General features: G+C 46.1%; 1 protein-coding gene across 6 annotated transcripts in view; it reads right to left on the bottom strand.

The window, feature by feature from the left end:
- FRMD4A (FERM domain containing 4A) overlaps nucleotides 1–12,335 on the bottom strand; it is a 379,560-nt gene that overhangs the window by 15,132 nt on the left and 352,093 nt on the right. For all 6 annotated transcript variants that reach the window (XM_074903460.1, XM_074903462.1, XM_074903464.1 and 3 more), the window contains 3 exons: nucleotides 6,868–7,001; nucleotides 3,456–3,578; nucleotides 66–294 (listed from right to left, as the gene is read on the bottom strand). In XM_074903460.1, coding sequence (XP_074759561.1) covers nucleotides 66–294; nucleotides 3,456–3,578; nucleotides 6,868–7,001 — 486 coding nt within the window. The remainder of the gene's footprint in view (nucleotides 1–65; nucleotides 295–3,455; nucleotides 3,579–6,867; nucleotides 7,002–12,335) is intronic.

Raw genomic sequence — 12,335 nt, 5'->3', positions numbered from 1 at the left:
AGTAATTTTGCTCCCTGCCCTCCAGAGACCCTTCCATGATGCCGTGGGTGCCAAGTCCCACTTACCATCTATGATCAGGGAGGCTCTCTGGGTTGGCTTCTTTCCAGATTTAATGCGATACTCATTGATGGCATTTTCGATCTCCTGCAGTTTCTTCAGTGCGTTCAAGTAAGATGTCTTCCTCTGTTTCTTCAGCTTTTTGCTGACGTTCGGGTCACTCGCCAGGCGCCGGGCAGCCTCTGTGATCTGGGACTGAATGGCAAACTCCCTCTCCAGGCGCTCCAGCTCTGCCTCCTGGGGAAAGGCAAGTGGATTCTGGCTATTACAAGACTCCTGGCCCAGCTATGGGGAAGCTCCCCCTGAACCTGGCTAGTGGCCTCCAACCAGGCTCTCCATCAGCAAAGCATCCACAATCGTGCTGCTACTCTCATCTCAGGGCCTCCCTGAGCATCCTCATCTCACCTTCATCTGCTCACACAAGTACAGCTGCTGGAAGGGACGACCCATACAAGGAGGACACGTGTGCTCCAGCCCTAACCCTGCTGTGCCATTTGGCTTTTTGTGCAGTTCAGTATGGCCTAGTTCAACAGTGCTCTACTGCTGGTATATTCATCCTTTTACACCCATCTATGGGTAACTTCTGCCTCCCCCCCCACTCCTCCTCTTGGCTTCCTATCTCCATATTTGAGCCCTATTTGACATCAGTGCTATGTACTGATGCAAAGCTACAGCTTTAACCTTCTTGACAGGTTTGCTTGGCACCCACCAAACTCTTTGGGGTAGAAAAGCCAAAGATGGGCTAATTTCTCCTTAGTGTATGACTCAAAATCCAGGGGAGAATATGGGCTGAAGTAATTTTCAGGAATTTTTAGTTGGTGGTGCAACTGACTGCACCAGAAAATTGTGTCCTCAAGCCAGGAGGGTGATTTCAGAGCAAGCAGTGTGTAGCAGCAAGCTTTCTGTATGCCAAAAAAGGACTAGTACCTTCAACATTAGCCCTTGCAGAGGCTCTGCTGAGTTTTTAAGTTCAGCCAGCTGTAACTTGGAATCTACCTACTGATTTTTAGTCATCCTCCATAGTCAAGGTATTCAGGCCAATTTATGCCAACACAGAAGCTGATATAAAGCTTCCTGGTCTGCACTGGGACCCCACGCTGTGAGTTTCAAAGGTACCTGCTAATCTCCAATGGATCTGGCTACCTTCCCCAGCTCCATGGAGTTTTTGGTGTTAGTCTGCTAAAAAGGGGAACACAGTACATTGCAAATTAGGGAAAAAATTACAAGCTTTTTTACTTCTAGTGAATGGTGGGAGTTCAGATCACAAGCACTGACAGCCATATATTCACAGAGATCCCCATCACATAAATTCAAATCCTTTCTCCTTGTTTAGCAGCAGCATATGCTGCAAGAGCTGATGCTGTAGGAAATAATCAGGCTGAAGTTGTTCTCTGAAGCTTTTATTCTGGGCTTCTAGCTCAACAAAAATCCTTTCACTGTCAGTGGTGTGTCAGCATTGCCTTAAAACTGTAATTATCATTTCCCTCACTCCGCTGAAGACTGAACCCAACCCCCACCTTTTTAACAGATCCTTTTTTGCTTTGAAATGTTTATAAGCTCTATCAATGCCAAACTTATTAAAAGTGAATTTAACACCATGGAGTTTTAAGGCCTGGAACTTGATTTGCTGTCGTCTGGTAAAATCCTTCCCAGAGTCAGGACTCACAGACCAGGTAGAGGCAATTACCAAGAAATACAATAGGACCTTCCCTGTGATTCTTGCTCTGACAAAGCTCTTACTAAAGGTACAGTGAGTTTGATGTGAGCTGTCATTTCAGACCTTCACAGATTCAGTTCTAAATCATTCAGTATATCTTAGAAAAAACATATGAATTTTCCTCAAGGCCACAATTGTCTATTTTCTTCCAGTGAGGCCCCTATAAATAAAGCCTCAGAAAATGAGGGCTATCATCTGCCTTCAGATGGAAGTGCCTTGCTTCAGGTCCTTGTCACAGTTGGTAATATCAGTCCTGAATTTACGTGACTGAGTATTTCACCCCTTGTTTTAAATTGAGTTTCTAGTGTTTGTACTTGCTGAAAGGTGCATGAAAATCATCACTGGACTCTTGAAATGTTCTCAAACTGGAAGCCAAATAAACACAGCTCAACATCGTTTGTTGAGAACAGAAATTTATGGCTTTCAACACAGTCTTAAAGTTTGACAGATGAAAAGGGAGGTAGAGAAAAGCTGAGTCAGCATGTTTGGATTGCAGATGCCAAAAGGCAGCGTGCCTGCAATGGGGAGGAGCTGCTTTACCTTTCATGCTCTCCTCACCTAACCTTGCCACCAGAGTAAGGATATTCCTCACCCGCTGGCCCCAAAAGTTGCCTTGTAGCAGTAAGATCTGGGGAAGCTGGAGATCAGGTTATAACTGAGCAGCCAACAGACTGCAGGGGTTTTAGGAGTAATTCAGCTAAGCCGTACTTCCCTTTGAAAAGCTTAATTAAATGTGCTAGTTCATGAATATTTGACTTTGGTGGAATTCCTCTCCCAGGCTCCATTGAGAACCAAACTAAAGAGCTCCAGCTGTTTATTTTTTCAGCAGAAGGAAAATGCCAATGAAACGACAAACAGTTAATTCCCTGGCTGAACCGAGCCTTAAAACCACACAGTCACACCAGCTTCAGTCTCTCCTCTTACAAAAATAAAAAGGAAACTCAAGACTGGAATATACACAAGTGTCTTGAGACAAATGCGTCTCTACAGACAATAGCTTTTCTGTGAATCCAGTCCCGCCTTACAGCTGCTGCAGGGCTGTTTTCACAGCCACGGTTCAGGGCACTGACCCAGCACATTGTGGGAGCAAGGGAAGAGAACAAACACTCCCTGGCAAACTTAGAAAAACATAATTCCAGCTCCCCATAGGTAGGGATGAAGGCTCTTTTGTTTAAGGACTGGGGAGCAAAATGCTTTCATCTTGCTATTGCAGGACTAAGATGGATAATTGTGATGTTTTTTCTTCCCAGTTAGGGGAGATCTGAATTCGGATTGCTACTGAAGCAGAAAGCAAGTGGCTGTTTGCAATAACAATACAGGGCAGCAGCAGGGCTCAGATGGCTTAAGGGGCTCCTGATGTGCTCCCTACTCACACAAGTCACTGCACTTGGTCACCAGAGCTCTTGGACTGTCATGGTCCAGTTAGTCACCCAGGCTATTTCTGTTACCCGTCGCAAAGCCACGGCTGAACTTTGAGGGTTTCACCCTTACTGAACTAAGGCCACCAACCCTCTCACTGCTTTCCCCATTCTGATGGATATAAAAAAATGGCACTGTGACCAACTGCAATCATTTAAAGCAGAAATGACTGCAGGACTGATGGTTCCTATGTGATGCACAGTGGACATCTTAGAGACCTGAGGCAGGGACATGGGGCTGGAAGGGAAGGGCGCAGCCTCACCTCTCCCTTAGGCAGGATTTTCTGCTCATCCAGTTTAAAGGCAGTTCCTATTCTTCTCCTTACAATAGGTGGCTCCTCCCCAGGATCTAGGGGGTATTCTCGGGGCAGCTTTCCTGTGAGCTCCTGTAAGCAGAAAATGTTGTTAGTGATCTGAGAAATCCTGCAGCAGAGGAAAGCACAACACCACCCTTGAACTGTGACCATAAAATGACAGGCGTTCATTAACTACATATCCAGTTCAACTAGCTGATAAACATACAGGAGAGCACCCAGCCCTGCAAACTCATCCCAGAACCTGACACTGAGGTTGGGGAAATTTTCTTTAACCTCTGCATGAATACAGATTTTTGTGTCCTGGCCAGGGTAGGTCTGTAGGTGGTGCCCATCCCTAGGGTGTTGGGGCCTGAGGCCGAACAGACTGCAGCACACATGCTTTCATTTGCTGCAGGGTGAGCAGGAAAGAAAAGCTTCTCTCTGCTATTTCCAAGAGGAAAGAGAGCAGATCTGAGAGTCTTCATGCAGGATGCAGGATGCAGGTCCGCTGAGTCAGAAAGCCCCACTGGCAACAGCAAGTGCAGGTTACAACCCGCACAGAAAAACATTTCCACCTGATTCATGATGTGTCTGAGAGGAATGCAGTGAAAATGGTCACTAAAAGCAGTGCCTAGTACCTCATTACCTGTCTGATAACACTTCATGTATCAGAGCCCCTTCCAAACCCCAGTGATGTCACGGGCAGCTTTGGAGCAACATTAGATGATGCTTTGTCAGACTGATGGGGTTATTTGCAAAGATTTGCTCAAAATCTGAAGCAAACCCCACACAACTGGAGGAGTATCTGGAACACAGAAAGCAGTGAGCACCACTACTGATGTTAATGCTGAGAGGTTTTTTCCCCTGGACTACACAATACATCCACACATATCTGAACTGAAGGCATTCAAATGCCTGCAGAAAAAGGCAGGAGCCTCACTACAAGCACAGCCCGACTCCTTGTACTCAAAAGCCTCCCCATGAAGGACAAAAGGCTTTTGTGTTCCTTAGCATCAGCCTTGAGAGGATCCAGCTGGCAGAGTAACCTAAATCATCTGAATCCCAAAGAACAGCAGCTGACCTTAATGCGAGAGCACAGCCCAAGCCCCTGCCTGCCCTGGCCTCTTCCCCACTCCCTAATGGGGTTTTTCTTTCTACTCTTTTCAGATCACTAGGAAACAAGGACCTGCCCTTTTCAAACCATTCCTTTAAGCAATTCCCTGTGTTTGCAGCACAGCTCCATGCCGACATGCACAACCCCCTTCTGTGAGAGGCACTGTTGCAGTGTCTCAGAGTCCCGTTCTGCACTGCCCCTCCAGCCCTGTGGGGTTATTCCAGCTTTTCTTCCAATGTGTTCCTTCTAGTGATATGTGGCTCTAAGCACTGCAGGAAGACACAGATTCCTGTACCCTTTCCCGAGGGAAACAAGGATGTTTTCTTTATTACCCCTAACTTAATACGAAGCAGGGCAGTGGGGAAAGAGTTAATATCTTCTGTAAAATGCCCAGGAATGGAGCAGAACAAAATTAATGTGGGCTACCATGCTGCCTCCATAAGTTGAAAAGTATTCACAGGCATGGTCCTGAAATGTAATCTAAATTAGTAAGTAACTGGAGTAGTGATGGCCTGAAGTAACCTAATGCCACTGCTACGAATGGCTCTGGCTTTGCTTATTTGATTATGCCCCCACTTTTAACCCTTTTTTATCTCCTGGTTTGCCACCTGCTTCCTCTGTTTTGGCCACTCCCATGCTAAAGCAGAAAGGACGAAGGGCAGCCTGAGAGGAAATACTTCCAACTACAGGCTGCTGATGGATGAGCTGTAGGGTGGCGAGATGGGGTCAGATTCCAAGTGTCCGTCAACTGCCTTTCTCGGATCATCTACAGAAGCACAAACACTTTTCACCAGCTCTTAAGGTGCTGACAGATGGGCTCTGGCCAGCCTTGCTGCAGCATGTTAAGGAGATACTGCTCCTTAGCACCAGCTCCATGCCCCAGCAGGAGCTATTGACTGAATCCCAGTTGCTGGGGAAGTGCCTCAGGCTGCAGCGCAGATGGGGCTGGGGTTAAAGTGAAGGCACTAGGCATCGGCAGTCAGACAGTTAGCTTAGGGTGGTCAATTCCTCCAGGGCAAGCAGAGCCCTCCAGACCTTGTCCATCAGCCCTGGAAGCGTATGTCTGCTTTCTGCAGATGATCTGAGCTCTGTACTCGACCGACTTACAAGACTGAATGTGGTCTCGCAACCTTCATCAGCACAAATTGTTTGCTGAAGGGAACAAGGAATTCCCAGGTGGGAAAGGACTGCTTGTGTGGAGTAAAGGACAGGAAGCGGGGCAGCAGAGACTGCTGCTGAATTTCTTCACTGAGAGGTATTTTCCACAACTTATTTCTTATTGATGTTTAAAACTAATAGACTAATTGAAACAAAGTGCAATGAGTGCTGAATCAGTGACCTATTTCCCCCATTTTTGTGAAAGACAAGTCACACATCAAATATTAAACATCAGCTGGAAGATCTTGGTGGCACTGTCTGCAGCCAGCCTTCCTGTTGTGTTACACATCATGATTTGTTGTTTAGGTCAGATTTTGAGGTAAACACAGAATTGCTGAATGATCCAAGTGTATGCTGCTGCTAATCTCCATGCACATCTGCAGCAGGGTTGTGATTTCCCCAAACATCAAATTCATCTCTAAACTGGCCTCTTGTGTATTCCAAGAATGAACTGGCAAGTGAGTGGGAAGGTTATGAGATGAGTTCCTGAGCTGTTCTGCATGTCCTGGGATGACCACAATGGTTTTTCTTCGCAAGGTCTGCCACCACACTGCCAGTCCTCTCCAGCAGTGCCAGAGCTCGCTGGATGAAGGGAGTCTACATGGAGCAGATGAGACCTTGTCTGCTGTAAGAATGTGCTGGGAGAAGAAAAGCATGTAAGGTCAGGCTTGCTCTAAGATAAAAGTATCAGCCTGAGGGTTTTTTTGCTAATGAAGTCAAAAGCATTTGAGAAGTGATTACCAGTACACAGGACAGCCTTCTTGTGACATTTACGTAGCTGCATATTCTCACCAAAGTCAGTAAGAAGCCTGGCTGAATGCATCTTAAACACAATTTCAAATAGCAGACATGGATGCTGGGCACCCTCCCAGTCCCAAGCTAACTGGGTACCCAGCTGACATGGGGTCCCCTTCTCTGCATGAGAAATGTCCTGTGACCTTGTGACGTGGAGCTGAAACAGGTGGACCTTCCTGAGGCCTTTGTACAATGGGCTTTGTAAGAGGTGACTGTGGAAGGAATCTCTTCTCCTGACTCCACACACCTCCACACAATGAGCACGCTACTACAATGCAAGCGACAAAATGTTATAAAATGTCCATTGCCTACCGCTTCTCGAAGACACAGTTTCTTTAGCTCATCCAAGCGTTGGCGCAGTGTCTCTTCCAATGCTTCTTGCCTGGATTTCAGTGCAGCCAGCATGTCTTTCTTGGCAGACTGAGAACTATCTGACTCTTGGGAACCTATCAATAAACAATGATTTCACTAGGCCAGCTGACAGCAGAATACACATCTGGAGCTCTTGTCATTTTACCAAAGCCTGGATGCAGTCCTTCCAAAAATAAATTAGACCATGACATGAAGCAGGTGTTACCCAGTTATGTTAGTTTATGGCAAATTCTTAATATTTAAGCTAACAGAGAGAGATTGGGACAGTGGGGCACACAAAAACATTTGTGATCATTATCCACAAAAATAAAAGCAACAAAATTTTTCATGTAAAGATCCTAGAAAAAAAAAAAAGATGTCTGATTCCTATGAAAGTTCCCAATGGCAGATAACAGTACAGTTTACAAAGCCCTGGAGATGCATTTTTTGGAAATTAAGCCTAGGAGAAACCATTTGAGAATACAGCCTATTTCTTAAGAACTGCAATTGTACTAGTAGCAAACAATTAATTCAATCCACTTGCAATGCCTGTTCTATGAAAAAAAAGTCATAGAACAAAATTACCTAGCAAGATTCCTGCAAAACACACAAAAATAATAACCCATAGGTCATTCTGGAATAGTAACCATTTCTTGTGAAGACATAAGTCAAGACATTTAAACTGGATGTCCAAATGGCTTGACTTTTCAAGTGGCATTTACTCAGCTGCTTCCATTGAAGTACGTCCCTGCATTAAGTCAGACTCTGTTGCTCCGATGTCATGACAGCATTTGTAACTTCAGCTCTTTAGGGGAACTTATTGATGGGGTTTCTGATTTTATTTTGCTTTGGGAAGGTGCACCGATTGCTGTCCAGATCTAGCATCTCAAAGGAGCAACATTGGTTGCAGCCATTTTTGGGTCCCCAAGTTGAACAGCTGATTTCTTAGGATGTGCTTAGCATTTGCCCTCCTTAATACACCTCTGGGCTCAGGGATGAGTTTACAGTGAAGTCACTACTTCGCCTCAGTCACCTTGTTTGCATAAGCCAAATGCATCCTTTCATCACAGAGTATGGACATGAAGGTTATGGCCATGCTGTCAGATGAAAAGCAAGCTCAGGAAGGAGTCAACTCCATCTCTACATGCTTTTCACTCATATTACTAGCTGTTGTTCAGCCACAGCTGTAGTTCAAAGCAACCACCTTTGGTTTATGGAAAGCTGAGTTCTGGTATCTGGGGTGGATTCAGCAATAGCGTCCCATGTCTGTCTGCAGATAACACTGAGAGCTACAGCTCCACACAGTCTAAAGCTCTGCTTCACACACAGCGCTACAGCTCAGCCTAAGTCTGCATCTGATTGCTTTTTAATAAACGCTACAGTGGGTCTTGAGCTGGGCTGACTAGACAGGGCTGCTGTGGCTAAAGGGTTGCTCTTGCCTCAGCAGAAGTGTCTAGGTGATCTAAGGTATCTGAGATGTCTTCCATGGGGTGGCAGATATGATACAGGACCCCATGAGACCCACACTCTTTTGGACTTGCAGTGGGATACTGTGACTCACCTAAAATGGCACTAGACACCTATATTTAGACAGCTAGATTGTGCCCAGCGCTTTGCAGGGACTTCTTGTGAGGTACTGTAGGTTTATGCCCACAGAAAAATGCCACAGTTTATGCCACTGACTCAGCAAAGTTTTCAAAGGGGCTCCTCCTAGTCCTCGGTGGTTCCCAGTAGTCTCAGCACCCACTGTCCCAGGGTGACTCTGCGGGGCTCCCTTGCCTCTCTAGAGCAATGGCACAGAGAAAGCAGACCTTTATTATCTGCAGGAGTCTCATACAACAGGATTCTACATGGAATGCACCTGCAGGACAGGGGTGAGAGGGGTCTTCTACATACATTTGCAACTTGGTCTCCAAGCATACAGTGAAAACACGAAGCCCAGGGAGCTTGCAAATGCTGCCATTTCACAGAACTCTGGAAGAAACCTGGAACCAAGACTTTTTTTTGGCAGCAAAACAGAGTGAAATTTGTGCTTTCAGCTTCATCTTTCATTGCTACTATTCCAGCAGAACGTTAAAGCTAAACTGAAAGAGGATCGAGGCAAACAATGCCATGAAACAGTTCTGCACTGGCCCAGGGGGAGCAGAGAATCTCACAGATCTTTTCCACCAATATTTTCTGCAGTTTTCATACAGGAAGACAGCTGGCACTTACTCTGTAAACACCACCCTGCTTTGTTACACCTTTTATTGGGCTGTCCTGGAGTGGGGAAGGTGGAGAAAGGTCTCTCTAAAAGTCAACCAGGTTGAGTATCATCAGACAAAGCAGGACAACTTCACAGTAAGATGTTTGTTTAGTTGCTGTAGTCATCCTCATTTCATCTGGGTTTGCCCTCATAGAGCAACAAAACTCAGTTCTGCAAACACATCTGTGCTGCGAGAACTTGATGGCATCTTCTAGAGGAGCCTTGTATTTGCACTGGCAGGGAAAGCCCTCTCTAGCATTTAGTAATTCTTAATAGTAACTCCGGTGAGCAGTTACTAGTCAGATTCTTCACTGGATTACCCACAAACTGCTGAGTTCCGGTAAAAAGTTGCTCATGGTTCCAGCAGATGTTTCAATGCTTTTTTTGCTTCTTTTATGACAACTTTAATGACCTACGTTTTTCTTTCAACTGCTCTTCCCTTCTCTTTATTCTCTGTTCCCTACCTCCACACCAGCCTCGGATTTATTTTTAAAAGCTATTAGTTTTTGCACTGCAGGATGCCACAGCAGCTACATAGACGCTGAAACATTTAAAAGCATATGAATAGCCTAAACCCTGGCCAGACGCCTGTGCTGATTCGGGGTGTGCCGACAAGAGGGAAACAAACGGCTTCTGGCTTTGCTGGTACAGACCCAAATCAAGCACAGACGTTCATGGCATCTGCTCCAGCTGTGCTCACCCCGTGTGAGAACCACGCTGGTCTCAACCCTGATGCAGTTGGTGGCAGTGACCACTGAGTGAACATTTTGCCATCTTTTTCACCTCTCCCAGAAAGCAAAGGAATTGGGGGAGATCTGGAAGCACCTTAACACATTCTGAGTTAAGCAATGGGATTACTGCTCAAACCAAAGTCAACCACTCCTTGGCACTAATGAACCAGTTCAAATTAACCTCTTCCAAGTGGGTCTTTTTATCACAAACTCTTCTAGTGTAGCGAGGGTTCAAAGGCCAGGAGACAGGACACTCAGTTCAAGGCTTGTGATGCTGAATTTTTTTGATCTCACCATACTTAACTTGGCTGATCCCTTGGGCATACTGCAGGACTTACATATTTCTTCACACCCTCCTGAAGTTTCCTTCAGAAACTGTTTTGTTCTAGCTGGTTTATTTATTTATTTATTTAAAAACTGAACTATTTTGGGGTGTATTATTAGTTTTTTATGGGTTGGATTCTCTGCTTGTTCTCACAGGTGGAAAGCAAATGGAAACTTGATCAGTCAAGAGAATCGCACCTATGTGAGATGCTTCTAAAGGAGCAGAGAACAGTGCTTTGTACTGCTGAGGTGCCTACAGCTTCTACTAGAGGCTCTTTATTTGTAAGTATGTTTTAAATTAGCCTTGAGTAAGGCTGTGACCACAGACCCACTTCTAAACACAATGGCAATTGACCCAAAAATGTCAGAACAAATCAAAAGACCATAAAAATAACCAGAGAAATAATCAACAACCAGCACAAACTGAACCAATCAAGCAGCTTCTACCTTAAATCAGCCTTATTAAATATGATGCTCACTGAGTCATGGCTGCCCAGTGACTTCCAAAGGGGATCATCAACAGAGAAAAATCACTCCTGAAAGATCAGTCCTATCATGAGAGACTCCTGCTGCAACAGAAATGGTTGACTGGGAGGCTTTCTCAGGTATTTTATCTTTCACAATCAGGGTTAATTCCTAATGGAGTAAACGGGCAAAATGTTGCTGAAATATGTAACCTTTCAATATTGAACTTTCCTGTGAAAATTATGATTCATACTCCTTTCCATTTGCTGTGCAAAGATTTACCAAACTCTGCATTTTAACACAACAGTTCTGCAGAACTGTTCGATGACCCTAAAAGAGAGAGGGTTGTGAAAACACACCAAGCACAGGGCCATCTCTTTGGTGGGCACCAGGAACCTACTGCGTTGAGGCCTGTTTTTGCAGCTGATGCTGCTGGTTTAATTTCAAAGGCAAGGCAATTGTACGTGCCCTTTCCTCCTTAGCATACAGGATGGGATGCAGGTCTTGGTGACCTCAACATCCACTTAATACCCTATTAATGGGTGGTTACTCTCTTCTTCGCACTTGGCCTCTCTGGGCGATTTCTCCATCCACTGACATTCAGGAGAATGTTAGCTGTGAAATGCGGGGAGAATATGGTCCTCCATGCCCAACTCACTCCTCTAACAGAATTCATGGCTGAGCTTCTTCACTAGTGCTAACAGCCTGGCTTCTGATCTCTCCAATACTGGTGAGGTCAAGACTGTCTTGCTGATGTTGCTGGGGACGTGAAGCAAGTAAGTCACCCCCCCAAACGATCTGACCAAGGCGATCTGCAGGGCCTCCTGCCTACCGGGTGTCAGCTTTAAGACAAGCTTTGCTTTACAGTTTGTCAAAGGGATGAGACCAGCAATGTGAGCAACCATTTTGGAAAGGAAAGCCCTACCAGTGGCTCAGTGTTTGTCCCCATTTCCTCCACCTGTTGTAGCAGAGTGGAGTCAGCTTGGAAAAGGGATAAATGAGAAGGATGAAAACAAGCAGGGAGGATAATAGCTGAGAGAGGCAAGGTTTGGTGACAGCAACTGTGAGGGGAGAGGAGAGGCAACAAGTTGGCTGTGCAGTGGTGAGGCAAAAGCATCCAGGCATCTCTTCTCTTTCTCATTTTGTGAGTCTCCTACTCCAGGAAAAACACATCTAAACATGGCAAACTCTTCACGCTACATCCGGCTGCTGGCTCCAGCTTGCTGGTGTTTGGTTGAGGTCCCCGTGGAAGGTTGTTCCCCGAGCAGGGAGGGGAGGTCCCCCCATGCTTGCTCTGTGCCAGAGCCCGGGCTGACTCACCGCGCCAGGATGTCAGTGCACAACAGCCAGCAACCTCAGACGGCCGCTATCTCTTGTCTCTGCCAGACAAATAGGATATCCTCCACGCTGCGCGGGAGCCCAGCTGGAGCTGCTCTGCACAGGATGTGCTCAGATATCCTGTGAGCAACTCGTCTTCATGAGCCCCCATGCTGGAGGCTGCGTGGGTGCTGCTTATGTGCTCCGACACCCGTCAGGGCGATCCAGCTGGGAGATGGCCCCGCCGGATGGAGCGGCGGGGGCCGGGAACTGGCTGGCTGGGCTCTGTCATGGCATTTTCCAATGTAAACAGGCCCCTGCACAGGAAACCTCCACTGCTGATGAAG

This window comes from Athene noctua, chromosome 3 (genome assembly GCF_965140245.1).
Source record: "Athene noctua chromosome 3, bAthNoc1.hap1.1, whole genome shotgun sequence".
Lineage (NCBI taxonomy): Eukaryota > Metazoa > Chordata > Aves > Strigiformes > Strigidae > Athene > Athene noctua.
Note: the sequence above shows the minus strand (reverse complement) of the source record. Positions and strands in the feature narration are given on the sequence as shown.